This window comes from Dermacentor silvarum, chromosome 9 (genome assembly GCF_013339745.2).
Source record: "Dermacentor silvarum isolate Dsil-2018 chromosome 9, BIME_Dsil_1.4, whole genome shotgun sequence".
In the NCBI taxonomy this organism is placed as follows: Eukaryota; Metazoa; Arthropoda; class Arachnida; order Ixodida; family Ixodidae; genus Dermacentor; species Dermacentor silvarum.
In genome coordinates, this window is record NC_051162.1 from 119,681,270 (window position 1) to 119,698,701 (window position 17,432).

The 17,432-nt window shown below is 45.2% G+C and overlaps 2 protein-coding genes across 2 annotated transcripts; both read right to left on the reverse strand.

Annotated features, from left to right (window-relative positions):
* Positions 1-333: 333 nt before the first annotated feature.
* On the reverse strand, positions 334-12,000 carry LOC119464956 (lysosomal acid lipase/cholesteryl ester hydrolase-like). Its single transcript, XM_037725814.2, has 4 exons — positions 11,767-12,000; positions 5,734-5,805; positions 3,479-3,547; positions 334-1,531 (listed from the first exon to the last, which is right to left on the reverse strand). Exons 1-4 carry the CDS (start codon positions 11,959-11,961, stop codon positions 1,277-1,279), a joined length of 591 nt encoding a protein of 196 aa, XP_037581742.2. The 5' UTR covers positions 11,962-12,000; the 3' UTR covers positions 334-1,276.
* Positions 12,001-13,108: 1,108 nt separating this feature from the next.
* LOC125939895 (lipase 1-like) lies at positions 13,109-16,844 on the reverse strand. The gene is made up of 3 exons (XM_049655413.1): positions 16,729-16,844; positions 14,736-14,886; positions 13,109-13,222 (listed from the first exon to the last, which is right to left on the reverse strand). The coding sequence occupies exons 1-3, from the start codon at positions 16,803-16,805 to the stop codon at positions 13,109-13,111; spliced, it is 342 nt and encodes a 113-aa protein (XP_049511370.1). The 5' UTR covers positions 16,806-16,844.
* Between the last annotated feature and the right edge of the window lie 588 nt (positions 16,845-17,432).

Here is a 17,432-nt window from a genome sequence, read left to right on the forward strand (position 1 = left end):
CGACGGCCGCCAGGTGGGGTCCCTTCGATTTGTGAGTCCTGCGTGGCCCTTCGGTTCATGGCCAGCATTGTTCTCTTTAATTGCTTTGAGGTGAGTCAAAAACATGAAACAGCTTTCGCGCAAGTGTATGCGCAAGTTGGTCGTTATTGCGACGCTGCGCAGCACACAGAATGAGCTGATTTCTGTTCAGGTGAACGAACTGGTCGGTTTCAAATCGAGTGAAGTTGTGATTTGTCACCTTTACAGAATACACGAAGAAGGATCTGTGGCAAAAAAAAGAAAGTTGTACGTCGAGAGATTGATAAACTTACAGGCTTTATTACACGTCATAATGTTTGACGGAAGTAATGTTGCAAAATAATGTTGTACAGTATACCGCATTGCAGCTTAAAAGCAAATTGAGCACAAAATTATACCGGACAGTCCTAGAGAAGATTGAACAACACAAATGAACGCGAATATTTACAGTGGTCATGGCCCGAAAAATTCAACGCCGCAATAATATGCTGCACAGCAGCAAGCTTATCTGTATGATCATCGGAAGTTTGAACAGTCGGAGCCGCTGATCGTGAGCAGAACGCACCGCAGAAGAGTCCGCCAGATTACTGTCAGCTACATAAGCGCTTAAAATGTCCAGCGAAATAAATGTCCCGATGTTAAAGGACCAGATAGAACCGCATCAAGGTCCTATTCCGTTATTCCTCTTGTCAAAAGGACACAAACAAGAAAGGCTGAATCAGATTAAACTGAAAAATAACTTTCAAGTTTTATTTCCGTAAATATTCTTGCAATACATTGAGTTTTAGAAGAGAGAACGAACGTCACAGTATCATTTTTATATTTTCCTCTGGAATTCCAGCTCCAGCGTCATACTAACATGCGACGCCAGAAAAGTCAAAGCATTTTCTCGTATTTGGACAGCAGTAGCTCAGAGAAATTTTCTTAAAACTTGCTAAATGCACTCTTCAGTGTTTTAAAATACAACGCAGCGGGTCGTTCTTCCCGGTGAAAAATTAACCGGACCAGGCCCTCTGCGTAGCTTCTCAGGACCTCAATAAAGTTGTTGACTACTACAACCAGAGCAAACATTCGTAAAATTTTCGACGGCATGACGAGCTGGTGTGAAAACTCAAGAGGTGGCACCACAGGTGTTTCGTGTTTTTTTTCCAGCTATTTCTGAATTACTGAGCATCTTTGCTAATGAACACTTTTTTGCTAAAGGGTAATTAATTGAAACAGCTTTAATATGTTTTTATTTTTACTTTTGAGTGCCTCTTTAAAGACTTTCATCGGCGTATTTCCGAACAAGCCCAATGGCGACGTTGTGCAAGATGTCGTTTGCCCTGTAACCGGTGGCAAAATCCAGGTGGCGGAAACTAGGCTGCGGAACTCGGTGCTCTAAGACGACGTTTTCGCCGAGCCTGTCAACCAGGTCTGCGACGTCGGCCGGGGTCGCCACTGTGTCTCCTGGCGATGGGAACAAAGCGATTGGCAATCTTATGCGTTCCAACGGGTAAGGGGGTGGGTTGTCCTGCGTATTAGAATTTTCTGCATTAGAATTTAGGACAGAAAAAGTAGAACCATGACATGAAAAACTCTCACGCACCTAAATTCACACCAGGCTACAACGAAAGCCCGTGCTTGTTTGTCAAAAACCTGCATAAGTTTCTGAACATTACCTCCCCGCCACCGCCTCTTGAAACTGATGGCGGTGGCTTTCGCTGGGAAAACCACAGCTCCAGAGGAACACTGGAGAGTTGCCGATCCATCAGTATGAATATGTACGTGGTCGGCGTACCTCTCGTGCAACAGGAGCAGCGTTAGCTGTTTAAGAGCAGGCGATGACAGCTCAGATTTTTTTTTTCTGATTCCTGGTACCGTGAGGTGCACTGCAGGTCGAGCCAAACACCATGAAGGAATCGGATTCCGCACTGTAGAACTAGGATGCAGATTCTTTCCGCGTAAGCGACTAAGCCTAAAAAGTTATGCAACCTAATTTTAAGAAATTTATTGCATATTAGAATTTAAAAACCACGAGTTCAGGTAAATCGTCAATGTCGGCGATTAAGCCAGTAAGTTCTAATACAAAAATTCTGCCAATTTCTTTTAGGTCTGTGAGTTATGCGTCCTAATCCTGCAAAAACGGAGACGTATATTTTTTCGTGGATAGCTTGCAAGGCACAACCAAGGCAACAGCCTTAAGGCTCCAAAGACAATAATCATGTTGTCCTGGGACAAAGATACGCAATAATACATACAATTTCAAGACATATATTTTAACCCACATCTTGGATAGTAAAGATCGTTGTCCCGACAACGAATGGACATCGTCTTGCATTGTCGGTAACAATATTGTGGAAGCTGTCGCTCAATGGTTCACTATTTCAAGTAGCACCATTGAGTACCAGAAGACCATAACCTAGTGCAGGGTTCAATTCTGGCTCATGATATGGAAGCGAAACTAGGTAAACTGTGACAGTACGCTGACCCTGACATTCAATCTGGCAAGAAGGAACAATTATAATAGAAAGAAATGAACAGAGCGCGCATTTCCGAGGTCGTAGTGGCTTGTACAACGGCGCGAACCCTGGAGTACACTTTTCATCAAACGCGTTGCTGGGCCTCTAGCTTGTCTCGATCCTATGAACCCTTTGAGTTTTCATTTTTTATTGCAAAAAATCTTAGGGAGGTCCAACTCACAACCTGGAATTTATGTAAGTGCACATATAAGTCGTTAATAAATGGTATGCAATTGATAGTCTTCCACAAGAGATTATGCAGCATAGCGTTTAGGTGCCTGCTGTACAAGACCGCACGAAGCAATTTGGGGTGACCCAGGCGACCACTGATCACACCGTCTCCGAGATCGGCATCGCGTTTCATTGCACCATCTACAGAATCAGCTAGTTTTGCTGTTGTACTTTCTACTAGATTGGTCCACTTTACTTGTTAAGAAACCTACCGAGCAGACATGCCAAAACCCGAGAACTATGATGTAGAACGCTTCGCTTCAATCAAGCAATCTGGCGCTTAAAAGCGCGTATTTGTTTTAGTAAGAATATTATGTTACTGCTTGCCACTTCACTGGGTATTTCCGCGGAAAAAGAGTCGAGCAACTGTCGGAGTAGTACACATCTCTAATAGAAGGCGAGTGGTTGTACGAGTGCCACATTGTGTGTGAACGATTCAGCAAGACCACAGCAGCAGCACCCAGCAGGAGCCAGGGTCAATAAAGCCCAAGAGGATTTGCATAGAAGTCTTCGTTGTAAAATCGGCGGTAAAAATGTTCACGTGACATACACTTTATGGACAGCCTATCCATCTACGGACTTGAGGCGAGTGAGCAACCGCACTACGACAAATTTATGGTGGAAGGCCAGGCAGAAAATTTTGGCGTTACCATTGTCAGAATCGTGAATAATACCAATCCGGCTACACGACTGCTGAAATAAGTTAGTGGAACAAAACGTTCATTTACCTGGCCATATCGCCGACGATTTTCAGACCTTCCGTGGTCGTACATCACCAGGTTTTTCGCCTTGTAAACCTGTAAGAAACGATCTCTCTGATAGGAAACTCATAGTACGAGAGGTAAACTTAAAAAATTGGAGGACGCTTAAGCTTCGCGTTTAAGAGTGGAACGCAATAGTGTTTCGTGCGCCGTTGTAAGTTGCCGTTGTAAGCGGGCGCCCCATTGTAAGCTGGCTTTCCCACTGCAACGAGAACGTGGGAAAGCCAGCTTACAAAGAACAAGCTTACATCGATCCCCTTAAAGTTGGCTTCACTTTTAAACAGAAATGCATTGCTGGGAATACGTTTTTCCAGGGGAAATATAAGTCGTGTTATGTTAAAATGTGAAGGCCCTAACGCCTCTATCTTTTTAATTGATTGCTATTACCCGACTCGCGCGCGTTTCCGACACGCCGAGGATGCGAGCGCCATCTGAATATCATTTTCGCAAGTAAACTACCCGAGCGAACCGTGTTGGTATGGTATAAATGCTGGAAAAGGGGTTTGTGTTTGTTTCCCCGTAACAGAATTGTTTTTCTCGTACATTCAAATTACAATCCGACACCACCATGTCTGTAGGTTGTGGTTAAGTCGTACTTTACTGTTTTTCTGACGGATTTCACAGTGAGATATTAAATTTTTGTTCACCGAAACGTGGCACATTGTGGAGGGCCTGCTCAGCTGGGGTGGTTCGGGATTATTTACTCCCCCACGGACGCCGACATCGCACTCCGACGCCGGATTGTCTGCGAGACGGGGCCCTTAACGCTGTCGCGTTAAAATGTGCTCAGGAACATAACTTTGGATCAAGGGCCCTGGTACTGAATCAGAAATTCACTTAAGCCAAAATTGTGCGTCTAAAATCAGTCTTGTGTGTCTAAATCAGAATTGTGCGTCTAAAATCAGTACCACATGGCGCCGGGTATGCCAAGGCGTTTGTGGACCAAGCGCCCCCATATGCCCCCACGGACGTTCAGTTCGTTCAATTTGTTTCCTAGCAAGGGGAACTATGGTAAATGTTATTTATTCGAATGCAGGCGTTCTTAAAAAGCCGCATACCAAGATTATTCAGCTGAGTTATTTTACAGTGATCATAAATTATACGTGCGCTGAATTGATTACACCATTTCGTAACAATAAGATTAAAAAAACAGAATAAATCCAGGTGGAACACCAATTGTCAGAGTATTTTCTATAACGATGCCAATAAACTGATGCTCGATCCGGATTTCCGCATGCAATTTCGTGTAGATTATCATAAAAATGCACCCACTAGTGATTCCAAGGTTGGCATATGTCGAGAACGTTTGTTCACCTCTTCAGGAATGAAAACTAAAGTGGTTGGATTCAGCTGTCCAAAATGTAAGACTTCATTTAAAGGTAATACAAACTAAAAACAATAAAACGTTGCATTTCTGCCAGAAAGGCGAAGGATTGATAGCGATTGCAAAATATTAGTCAATTTTACGAAATAACGCTCGTAGTTCTATAGGTCACATAAATTGCAGCTAAGTTTCGCTTTATAACTGTACACACATTGTGTCAGGCGCGCAGAGACAAACGCCAACACGTCTCACTTGACGACTTCAAGCACTCCTTTTTACAGCGCTGACGTGCGGAGGTGCCCCGACAGCGGGGGAGTTCGGGTGCTTGTTTGAAAGCGTGCGTTTGGCTCTGCCGTCCCTATAGTTCAAATCATGAGACCGCCAATAACAGGTGTGCGCGAAGACAGTACTCATGAGGCCATCTCGGGTTGCGCTTTTTCCCTGGCGCCAGCATGCGAAGACCAACATATGGCGCGATTTCCAGGGTTTAAATGTGCAAACACTCCAGTAAAGCTCTTCATATTCATTCTTTTGGGCTTTTATTCGCCGTCTGCATTCGAAAAACACGAATTTCCAAGGCATACTAGTGGTTTGTCGTAAATCGCGAATGAAGAGAATATTGCAACCACGGGAAAGGTCCGTGTCAATGAAAAAAATAAAAAATAAAAAAGGAGAGTCTTGATTTCAGTTGGTCGTGGTCTTAACGAGCATTCGTGAACTGCTTTCCATTGAAATTCAGCATGGAAATGAAGAAAGAAAATCTTGAATTTTTGAGTTGATATGCGAACGGGCTTCAGTTCTAACGTGTTTCATGCGTAATTTTTAACGTAATATAATATTCAGCAAGCCGACCCTGATATCCATCAAACGGGTGTCAATTATAAAAGATAACGCATACCTGGGAATAGTGCAGATAGTTTTGCATGGTCGATCCGGTGGGAAGGTGACCCACGTAGACAGGTAGCCGTGTCTGAAAGTGAGTGACATAACTTTATTTGAAATCCGGCGATTGGGAGGCCCGGGCCTGGGGCCGCCTAGATGGCCGCTGGGAGCTTTTGCTCCCGCACGGCATCCATGGCTCGCTGGACGGCCCAAAGTTGGTCTAGTAGTTCTGAGCTGAGTAGCGTGGCCGACAACCGCGCCCGTAGATTTTCCGGGGAGACTGCCATTTTTTCTTGATATACTTTACATCCCCACAACATGTGTTGAAGGGTGGCTTTAGCAGACTAGCATAGCTTGCATATATCGCTGGCGTATATCTCGGGGTAGAAAGTCTTTAATTGCACGGGATTCACATAGGTTTCTGTTTGTAATCGCCTCCAAGCAACGGACTCAGTTCTGTTCAGTTTAGTGTGAGGCGGTGGTAATATTCGCCTCTGATTTTGGTAGAATTTTGTAATATCGCTAAATCTTGTTAATCTGTCTTTTTCTCTCCAGATCTCCTCCTTCGCGTTCCCCTGACCGATAGGAGTCACTCCTTGCTCAGCTCGGCGAGTAAGACCTCGAGCTTTGCGGTGTGCTACCTCGTTGGGGTTGATCGCGTGAATGCCTGGAGTCGTATGTGCTGGGAACCAGAGCAATTGCCTGCCGTTCTTGTCTGCGTTAGAGAATTTTGCTTTGTTCGCTATGATGATGCGCCACGCCTCAGGAGAGATCCTACCCTTAGCATAGTTTCTAATGGCTGCCTGAGAATCGCTAACTAATTATGTATTGAGCGTTTGTGGAGACTAATGCTAGTGCAATGGCTACCTCTTCTGCTGTCTCGGAATGTTTGGTATTAACTGACACGCTTGTAAGGGGCTTTTGGGTGTGATCTACGACTACTGCCACGTAGCTATTTCTGTGTGGGTATTCAGCCGCGTCTACGAAGGCTGCTCTGTCGTCTGAGCCATAGCTTCGGATCATTTTCTCTGCTCTACTCGTGCGTCTGCCCTTGTTGTAAGCGGGATGCATGTCTGAAAGGAGGTGATACTTATCGTGACAGCCTGTTTGTAGAAGAAATCAGCAGACCAAGCCGTGACGAGAGAAACTAAAGAAAAAAAATTATGCTTGTTCCCTCTTGCATAGGCATCAGTAGAACCCTAAAGTGAAACGTGTCTATACAGAAGCTGTTGCATGTTTGCTTCGTGAACTCGCGGTGCGCTGCAGCGAAAGGCGGACGATTTGCGGGCCGGCGACCATGTTGCAGGTTTGCTTAGCGCACGGCGTCCTGTTGGCGAGCCCTACTGCTGGCGAGTAGCTTCGGCGAAGGTGTAAACATTGTGCTCGGGCCACGGTGTAAGATATATACTCTTTAGGTGAGCACACTCGCCAGACTCGATCGACCAGATAAAGTAGCAAAGGCGCGCGCCGATCGGCCCGGTGACGGATACCTATCGCCCGTATACGACGCAACTTCAACGCGGAAAGCTTTTTATTGGTTTTATCTCCCGTTGTTATAGCAACCGGCGGTTCGCGGGAAATCCGAAATGATTGAGTGACGGACGAAAGTAGGTCACTGGGGAGAGGGCATGCGCGCGTTCCTTGTCGGCACACGCTCTCGCCGGCGTTCTAACTGAAGTTGCGTCGTTCCGCCGATAGGTATCCGCTGCCGTCACCGCCCCGATAGACGCGCGCCCTTGCTACTTTATCTGGTCGATCGCGTCTATAGCAAGCAAGCCGAGAAGTGTCCCCACCTAAAGAGTATATATCTTACACGGTGGCTCGGGCTCAGTAGTGGCTACGGCAGGCAGTCGAGGGGCGACGCGCACAGCTACTTGAATGCCAGTTGCTGAGTTCGGGCCGTGGCATACTGCTTCACGCCGGCGTGTCTCTCGCCTTATCAAAGGGAGGTTCGCCCGGCGACGTCTTTGCATTTCTCAGCCATTTAGCGCAGCAGTTGTCTTAGGTAGTGCCATCGCAAGCGAAGCAATAAGGCCGTTTCACATGGTGCGATTTTCGTCGCACCGGAAGTGCGATTTCCGTCGCATGCGACGAAAATCGCAGTCGCAGGGCCGATTCTGCGATTTTCTGCTGCGACCAACCGGTTGGTCGCAGCGTCGCAACGTCGCAGCGATCGCTGCGATTTTCCGTCGAAATTGCGCCGAGAGCTATTTCGCGGTCTGTTTTGGAAAATGGCGTCTGTCGCTCAACACAACGTTTATAGATACTTTTTTGTCTATAAATGTTGGCTCAACAATTAAGCCTCGAACAGTGGAACTAATTGAGTGGAGCCGTGGATTGCGCAATCGGTACGTACCATCAGCACCGACACGCGAACAGTGCAGATAAAAACCGTCAGATTCGGTGCTGTGATTTCTATGCGTTTGTTGACACGCTACGTTGCTAATCACGTGGTGCTGTTTTTTAGGTTGGCTTTGGGTGATGATAGCACGTACTTTGCGTGGTTTTCCGTTATTCACACACGCTGCGAGTTGGTAAATACTACGAGGTGTCCCTCACGGGAAGGCATGGCCTTGGATGTCGCCCCAATTTTCTGGTTGTAGAGACAACTCGCGGTATACGAAAACGCCACAGGTTTAGCGCGGTATGCTTTTACGAACGGAACAATTTAAAGAATATGCAACTACGGACAAATGCTACGGTAAATAGGTCACGCTATACGCGCGACCATTTAGTTGCAGTCGGTTGGTTGGGCTTTCATGCGCATTTTCCCCAGCTCATTTCAAGGTTCTGTTACTTCCGCTGCGAGACGCGACTGCTTATCAAGCTCGCAAAGCGAACATGCAAAGTATATATCTTAATGAATGTTCTACAATAGCATATTTAACGCTTTGACTGGGAATAAACAGTATTGTCAATTTGTTTTCGAAGCAATATTTAAATCGTTTTTTTCTCATTTTTCTGATGTATCATTTTTCTCCTGCACAAAAACCAATAAACCTTCAGTGTGTTGCAGACTTTGTATCCTTACTGCATCTGTATTATCCCTCACATTAAAAGGTAATTGCATATTTCGCTTACTTCGGTGCATCAAGTTACTTTAGTTTATGCTGGTGGTAACATATCGCAGTACTCTAAGAAACTACTTCGCCTTAAACATCCTTGCCTTTTCTTGCTTCTCTGTCTCTACTTCCTGTAAAACACATGCAATAATGCGAAAAGCAGGCAAACACCTTGTTTTTATAAGCAGTAGATAACTAATTAAACAAAAGCAGATCAAAATTGTGCAGTGAAGTCAGCCAGTTGCATTCCTTCGTGTGAATGACAGCATCTTTTCAAGTCTGGGTGGGTCTTGCATGTCCACAGCTCATAAAGTGTGCAGACTCATCACGAGGCATAGGTATTGGCCATCAAGATAGAAGCAATGTTGCTAATGAGTGTGCACTGACATGTATTACTGCATAAACTCCTATAACCATACCCCATCATTACTCAGTCGAGCTTGCTCAGAGTCATATTCACCAAAATTCTACTTATCCTAGCTTGCTCCGACTCATATTCACCAAAATTATACTTGGCCGAGCTTGATTTGACTAATATTCCCAAATATTCTACTCAGACAAGCTTGCACCGAGTCATATTCACCAAAAATCTACTTAGCCGAGCTTGCTTTGACTCATATTCACCAAAATTATACCCAGATGAGCTTGCTCTCACTTATATTCATCAAAATTCTACTCGGGCTAGCTTGCACTCTGTCATATTCACCAAAAATCCACTTGTCGAGCTTGCTTTGAATCATATTCACTAAACTTATACTCAGATGAGCATGCCCTGACTACCGCATGACAATATTCACTAAAAGTTAACTAAACCGATCTTGCTCTTACTCGTATTCACCAAAATTCTACTCAGTCAGGCTCACACGAACTCAGACTCATGGTTAGTTCGAAGTTTTAGCCGATGTTTGGGTAAGTTCACCGTGCTATGTATACATTACATTATGTGACCTGTGCGGTGAATAAGCAAAAATTGCATATGAGTACGTGTTGCATTGGGTGAAATAAGGACAACTCTACGCACTGCGATTAGTTTTCTAGAGTTTAACTGACCGTTGGGTGAAAGCTTTCGCTCATGTCGATTCGAGCAGGTGTATTAGATCTGCATCATATTTTTTCCAATCCTGCTGGCTGTCCTGGCCATTACTGGGGGGCCACACTTTGTGTATTCCAGCATAAAGTTGAATAAATGACTGTGGTGCAATATATTAAAAAAAGATGCTTGCATCACTGCACGTATAACAATCAGAACATGATACTAACACATGCACATAAGATGCACACAAATGATAAATGCATAAACAGACGGAATCAGCTAGCCACCACCTATTGAAAAAAAGAAAAAGCACATGCCAATCCTGCAATGGGACTACGTATAACCATTCCCCTTGCCAGGTACATGGGCTATAGGAGAAACACACGTGCAACCTAGCAGTTACCTCGAGTTAGCAGCTATGGAAGCTTTTGCATTCGCAGCTGGCCACGCGACCACGCAAACCAAGTGTGTTCAGTGTGTACTTGTACTTCAGCACGATGTTTATTGTCTATATCTCAAAAATTTAATGTGGCTCCTCAAAATTTTGAGAATGTTTGGATTCTGAGGCTTGCAAAGGTAAATATTTTTATGCTATTCTCGTTCAAGGTGAAACTCATACAAAAGTTGAGAGATGTTCTCAGTGCCCCTCACTTTCCCTCAGAACATATGCAGTCTCTTATTGACATTCGAGCAAGAAAGGGAGTCAGCTGCCCCTGTTTTCAGCATTGGGTTAACCCAAGCAGTTCAGGGAGGCATAAAGTTTTGCTAATACAATTGCTTTGGGAATACCAGACTAGATTGTACCTTGACGCTTTCCTTGCACTTTCTTATTTTGGTCAAGTCTAGTTTGAAATGGCTCCAATTAGTATTCTCTAACCTTGGTCTAATGTAGGTTAAGTACATGACTAGCTTAACAGACTGAGATGCTGGCTTGCATTTCCAGGAAAGGAACCATAGCACGTGCTCCAGTTGCATATGTTTTTGGTTATCTGGTGTTTTCAGCCTCATTTTTAAGATGTGCTGAAGCCGGTAGAAGCACACGCACGCTATTAGCGGATAGTTTCGATAGCTTCTTACTTTACATTTGCCACTATGAATACAAAATTAGAGCTTAAGTCTCAAATTTGCCACTACTGATTTTGAATAAACTTTGCTACAGCAAAACGGTGAGTCGGTACATTGCTTGAATGCTAATCGCGTTGCTATCGACTGTCATCATAAAAGGGGTTCTGCCGTAATTTTTGTAGCGAGAGCTACATTGACCGTATTCTCGCCGTTTTGGTTGTGGTCGGTGGATGCACCGCGAGCAGATCCGTTGCCTAGCAACCACCGCCGCGTTTGCCGGTGACGTTGCCGGCAAACGGCGTTGCCAGCGTGGCATCGTCGGAGGAGCCGGCGTTGCATCCTATACATAGAAGGGGCAGCTCGGTGGCATTCGCCGGCAGATATAGAAAGTGAGTCGGAGAGACTGAAAGAAGCCAGGCTTTGTCGTCGGAATGAATCCAAGAGGAGGCAGCGAGCCGAGGTGACGGAGGAAGAACGAGACGCACACCTCGAGAAGCATCGTGAGTAGGAAGCGGCCAGGCGAGTGCAATCAGATGAGGATGATTCGTCATCTAGTTCGGCATCTCGTGCCAGGGTCACGGATCAAAGACAGAATGAAACACCAAGATAAACAATAACATTAACCGTACCTCTCGCTACGCACACCCAGGCATAACTGAGTTAAGCCACAGCCAACTTTTTTGTCTATTGTTTTTGACTTCAACGTAAAGCGTCGATTTATATTCCTACTCGACCTATATTCCAGTTTATACCATAAGTGTATACACAAGACCGCCCTTGTCTGTCTATCTATGTCCGCGTCACCTTAGCGCTATGTTGCCGCCATGTGTGCAGCTGCAGAGGTAAGTTACCCATGATCGCACGGCTCTCATGTGTTCTTCACTCTTACCTCATTGAATTGTTCCGGACTGGTATATGCGGTCAGCGTGAAAGCATCGGCACAGAGGACGTTAGCGATGATGTTGCATGTGGCCGAAATAAGCTGCCGTAATCCTGCGGACGTACCCAGAAAACCGGCCTCGGTGAACGGGTACAGGATAGGCTGCGCAGGAGACGGGAAGAAGATGTAAGAAAGCCGACGCATATACGAATATGGGCTACAATTTCTGCCAACAAGCAAGAGAAACAAGAAAACAGAAAGTTTAAGGGGTCGTTGTATATATATGGCTACGGACAGGCACGCAAGAAATAATACCCAAACAAAAACGTCAGACAGACACTAACGAGAAATACTAAGATCGTCTATATGAATAAGGACCTACTACAGGCACAAAAAAACACCCAATCAAAAAAATGTCACAGGCCTGCGCGGCACACTCAGCAGATTCATTGCGTACCATGTATACGAATGGCAGCACATGCTAGATCTTCGCGGCCAGGTCTCTTCGCGTCGTTTTCACGACAAAGAACTGAACTATCCACCCGGCGTGTGCGGCGAGCTGCGGTTTTTGCTCTTCTGTGCACAGCGGTTTGCTGAGCCTGACGACGCCTGGTTGCAGGCGCACGCGCAGCTCTACGATTCGCGTCTTCAGCAGTGGTTCGTACCATGCGAAGAAGCGCCAAAACGTGTTCCGAATAGTAAACACCAGCATCGAGACTATGTGGCGCACATGTCACATCCCTTGACCCAATGGCACGATCTGAGGCTAATGAACATGATGATGATTTATGGCATTCAGTTTAAAACGGGGCGGTGCCAAATAGTCACCTATACCTTCCTTTATTTATCAGGTACACTATACATGCTTTCGATTCTAGCATTTTTGTATACGTCTCCTTAATCTTCTTTTTCTTCCTCAGCCTTCTATATCTACCTTGCGCTGCTACCTATGCAACTGCTACGTGGCCTGCCTCCTGGTGTAATAATAGACAATAGGCGTGTCTGCTGGCGCGCTGGGACGCGTGTATAGGACATGTTTCCGCTGCAAGCTAGCAAGCGCTGGCGCGGCTCAGCTGTAGATTAGCCGACTCCCGCGCAGCGCGCTCGGGTTGGGTCGCGGCGGGAACTGGGTATATATTTGTTTTCTAATTGCTGGCGATAGCTGAGGCGGACGCCGGTAGGGGCAGCGGCAGCGGAGGCAGCGGGCAACATGGCCAACCAAAACAGGTGTGTAAAACGTCAGACGGACACAAATGAGCAACACTAAGACAGAGTATATAAATAGGGTTTTATTTCAAAACTCGTTTTACGCTTAAGTAAAGTAGCATTTTAACTGCCATGTAAAGCACATTCAAAGTGTGAAATGACTTGCCTCAAGTATCGAAGAGATCGGTAATACCCAAGCAAATGGTGGCTCAATGTGGGTGATATTTCCGACAGGACCATAGCCTACGAGAAGGTTCACCTGCATGGAGACATGCGGATAAGTTGAGATACTTGAGCAGCAGCCAGAGTCATTAAACTGTGTTGCTGGTGTCACGATATACGCCTGGGACAAAGAAACTGCCGATTTCGACGTAGTATGTCGCTCAACCTTTAACTCCCTAGCAAAAGCCCGGATAAAGAGGCCAGGCACTTTTTTTAGCGGCCTAATCATATAGGCAGAAACCAAATATACAGCCATTGTGCTTGCGTTACACCATTGTAATGCACTGAGAGGATCCCTTGCTTCACTCTTATGGTAGAATACCATTCAAGTTTTTTTTTAGGCTGCCACGGTCTCTAGTCTTTTGCCCTCGGCTTTAGATTATCACGTATGCTGACAGTGACTAGCTTATGAAGCCGAGTTAGAACTGTGTCAGCAGAAATGATCTGAGGATATGAACCACCAAAGAGAGAGAGATACAATTCATTTAATGAAAACTGGCGATTTGCCTGAAGCTCGCCTAGCATGCTAATTCAATTCTAAGATCGAAGAGAGATCGCAAACAAGTCTGCATGTTTAAGAGGCAACCGTGCAATGAGCGAGTCGGCGACCCGACGCGGCGACCGGCCGAAGCAGAGCGGCGGAAATAAGAGGGGGTTGGGGTGGGTGAAGGGCGGCTTAGGTAGATACCGCTTTAGCGGCCGCCGGCCAATAAATAATGACAGGTTGTTAGTGGGAATTTGTTTTGTCAAAAATATTCATTTGCAGGTTATACTTAAGTCCTTGTTCATCACTTGGCAGCGCGTACGCTTAGCCCATTTCATCCGCCCCCTTCCCCCTCCCCCCGTGCCCATGTGGTACGTATGTACTCCTCCCGCCGCCGACGGCCGTTGGGATGCCGTCAGGATGCAAGTTTAAGCGCCGCTTACACGGGAGCAAATCACGCCGTCCTCTGCAGTGCCTAAACAAATGCACATTAGAAGCAAGAGTCCCACTCAAGAGTCTCCCCATATATCGGAAAAGGCTCCAGCAAAAGTCCCCAGCTCTCTCTTTCTCTCTTGCCAGTCGCGCATGCGCATGACGATCAGGCAAATACGAAGCCGAAGCTATCGTCGCCGCGGCTAGGGTGGCCTACCGCGGCGGCGCAGTTGCCATGACGATCAGCATGACCGCTGATCACGTGGTAACGGGCTGCAATCCCGGCCGCGGCGGCCGCCGTTCGACAGAAGCAAAATGCACATAGGCTCATGCACCGTTATTTGGCTGTGCGGTAAAAAATCCCAGGCGGTCCAAATTAATTCGCTGCTTTCCCCTACGGCGTCTCCAATAGCCATAGTGTTCCTAGGGACACTAAATCTTATCAGTAAATTGAAAATCCGCCATACAAGAGCTCCCTCACCTATCAAATGGGACTACATTCCCTTAAACATAGCGCTAGATCATGATAACTTACGAAGTTACACCAATGAGACACACAGCGTTTCTTTAAACACAATCTTGCAGCAAGGCATCACTGATAATCATTTGAAACGAACATAAAACAATATCCTACCTTTTCGTTGTACTCGGGCCTCACTGAATGAAGAACGAGGTTTGCGAGGAATCCTTGGGAAAACGCCACTATCGTTAGTTTGGGGGCGCCGGTGGCGTTCAGAACGTGGTCGATGCAAACAGCGACGTCGTAGCGCCCCATTTCGTCAAAACTGCGTATGATCATATCATTATGTCACCCTGGCGCTGCTTCACCGATGAAAATGATATGGACGAGCATAAAAAGATTGAAGTCTAGATCACTTCTCTGATTTTCCACCTCAAGACCCTGTATATGAACGGCTATGAGGGAGAACATGTCCATTTCCTTTAACTGTAAGCAAATTTTATGCTACGTTAAACTATGCAGGGTGTTCATTTTTAAGTTTTACGGAATTTTTAGCATAATTCTTATCATCGAGCTGGGTTATTTGACGAGGCGGACATTAGTAGCAGGAGAAATCGAAACACATATTCGACTAAATAATAAAATATGACTAATGAACTTCTTTCGTAAGTACTTTATGGCACATACCACAATTTACGAATTGTATGCGGTGAGCTTGTCAGGCGTGGCCACTTTGAATGAATTTCCAGAATGACAGCAGTTTTGAGATATGCCCCATCAAACTCACCGTAAGAATGCACTGTTCCACTTACTTCTTTACCAAAATGTTGTTTCACACATTGAAGCACAAAAGTAACTGGAACGCCCATGTATTTCGTCCCACACTTTGGGAAATAATATCTCGAACCTGGTGTCATCCTGGAAATTTATTTCAAGTGGATGCGTCTTGCAAACTCATCGGCTACAATTCGTAAATTGCAACATGTGTCGTAAAGTAATTAACTAAGAAGTTAAGTAGTGAATTTTTGTTAATTAGTTGATTATGTGTTTGGATTTCGAGAGCTACTAATGTCCGTCTCTTCGAATAACCCACCTCAACGATGAGAGTTATACTTCCTGCAACAGGCAATTGTTAAAAATTCCGTAAAGCTTAATTTCGAGGATCCGGTATATTCATTATTCATATATGCTATCGTCCCTTCAGTGCACGCATCGCAATGCGAAGAGCTGGGAATTGCAGGGTTATTATACATGTCCAAAAAAGGTATGACATTCGCCAAATGACTACGGCAGGATCTTCTTCAACATGAAAAGCGAGCTCGTATTCGGTCCTCCTTATTTGCAGCCTTATAATTGAGCCGCCGTAATAACACAATGATTATTGTCAGGAAAAGTGTCTTAGGGACAAGTTCTGCGGGTTATGTACCCCAATGATTAAAGAAACTGCACGCGTCTCGTTCAGAAAACTTTGTGAAAATTTACGAGGAAGTTCAACTCGAAGAGACGCAGCACTGGAAGAGAAATAACCAATAAAATTGTTCCACACAATCAACAATAATTAAGAGCTCGCATTAAACAGCGAATAAAAGGATTGCGATAGCTCATAGCACTCTTTCTTGCAGACAGTGCGACTCATTTTAGTGCACGTGTTTATCAATGTCCACTTAAGTTGCATGTTTAGGAACTTGCCATAGTAAAGTGCAGACTGTTGATCCCGCTTTGGTAAAGTCTCTTTGCTTTGGCATGGTATTTCAGTACCAGCTAGCGTGAACTGAGCCAATGAAGACTATTGCCACTGAGATTTCGGTGCACACTCTAACTTGCTTTTTATGTTTTCTTATTCAAAAAAATGACATACAAGATCCTTCGAAGTACTTGATATGCGAGCTCTAAGCACAACTTTATATTGCAGGCAATATATTGCTTATTGGAGATTTCGGTGGCACATGTTCCACAGACGAGGCTTGACACGTACGATATGCTTCACTGACTTCAGAAACATTGAGAAATATTTTGCTATCGCAACTACAAGTTTCATAGACGTGCTTTGAGTGCTTTAGAGTTCGCAAAGCAAACCTTATAGAACAGCAGTGTGTCATATGACACGAAATAGAACTTCTCGAACTAATTTACACCATCAAGGGGAAAAGCAAAGTTTTCGCTTTACCTAAATCTCCAGAACTTTGGATTGTGCTTCGACAGCGTGAGATGACTTGCGTACGTCTTGGCCTCCCTCGTGTTCATGGACCAGACGTCGAAACCATTGTCGGCGAGCAAGAAGCCTGTGAATTTGAACAAAATGCCAAGATTTTTGTCAGCAATGGAAATTGTCCAGATTCATTGCATCTCAGCGTAGGCATTTTAATAATAATCAGGTGGCTCATAGCAACCTACATTTTGCGCGGAAGTCTGGAGAAATATATTTCATTGATACATATACCAGCCTAAATTTAGCCAGCCGCAATTTAGAATAAATGCCGGAATGGTAGAACAATCCAATGTACGAGTAACACGCGAATGCGCTACGTAAGATTCAATGAAGGCATTTCAAAGAAAATTGCCAGGGCATAAAAAACCCCCTAGCATATGTGTGTAGTACGGGACATCTTTGGAGCCTAAAGATCAATGCATCTCCAGAGGACTTGCTCATGCGAACCATGCGCCAGCGACCGTTCTACTTTAATACATTGAATTTCCTTATAAGTTCTCAAGACGAAGACGCGTGAGGGTGAACCATTCAGGACTACTTATTGTCTGCCACCTTGTGCCATTAGGTATGTGCTCGCTGCTGTGTCTCTCTGAGTAGACAACATGGCTTCTGCATATGTGCCCAGTGGTCATCTTGCTGCTGGCTGTTAGTGACCCAAGTTG

Excerpts from the sequence above, each read along its gene's own strand:
- LOC119464956 (XM_037725814.2), bottom strand. The coding sequence starts at position 11,961 with ATGCGTCGGCTTTCTTACATCTTCTTCCCGTCTCCTGCGCAGCCTATC. Across the intron at positions 5,806-11,766 it reads GTCCGGAACAATTCAATGAG|ACACGGCTACCTGTCTACGT; the intron begins GTAAGAGTGAAG and ends ACTCACTTTCAG. Across the intron at positions 3,548-5,733 it reads ACTATCTGCACTATTCCCAG|GTTTACAAGGCGAAAAACCT; the intron begins GTATGCGTTATC and ends CGTTTCTTACAG.
- LOC125939895 (XM_049655413.1), bottom strand. The coding sequence starts at position 16,805 with ATGAACACGAGGGAGGCCAAGACGTACGCAAGTCATCTCACGCTGTCG. Across the intron at positions 14,887-16,728 it reads CCAAAGTTCTGGAGATTTAG|TTTTGACGAAATGGGGCGCT; the intron begins GTAAAGCGAAAA and ends GATCATACGCAG. Across the intron at positions 13,223-14,735 it reads GGCCCGAGTACAACGAAAAG|GTGAACCTTCTCGTAGGCTA; the intron begins GTAGGATATTGT and ends GTCTCCATGCAG.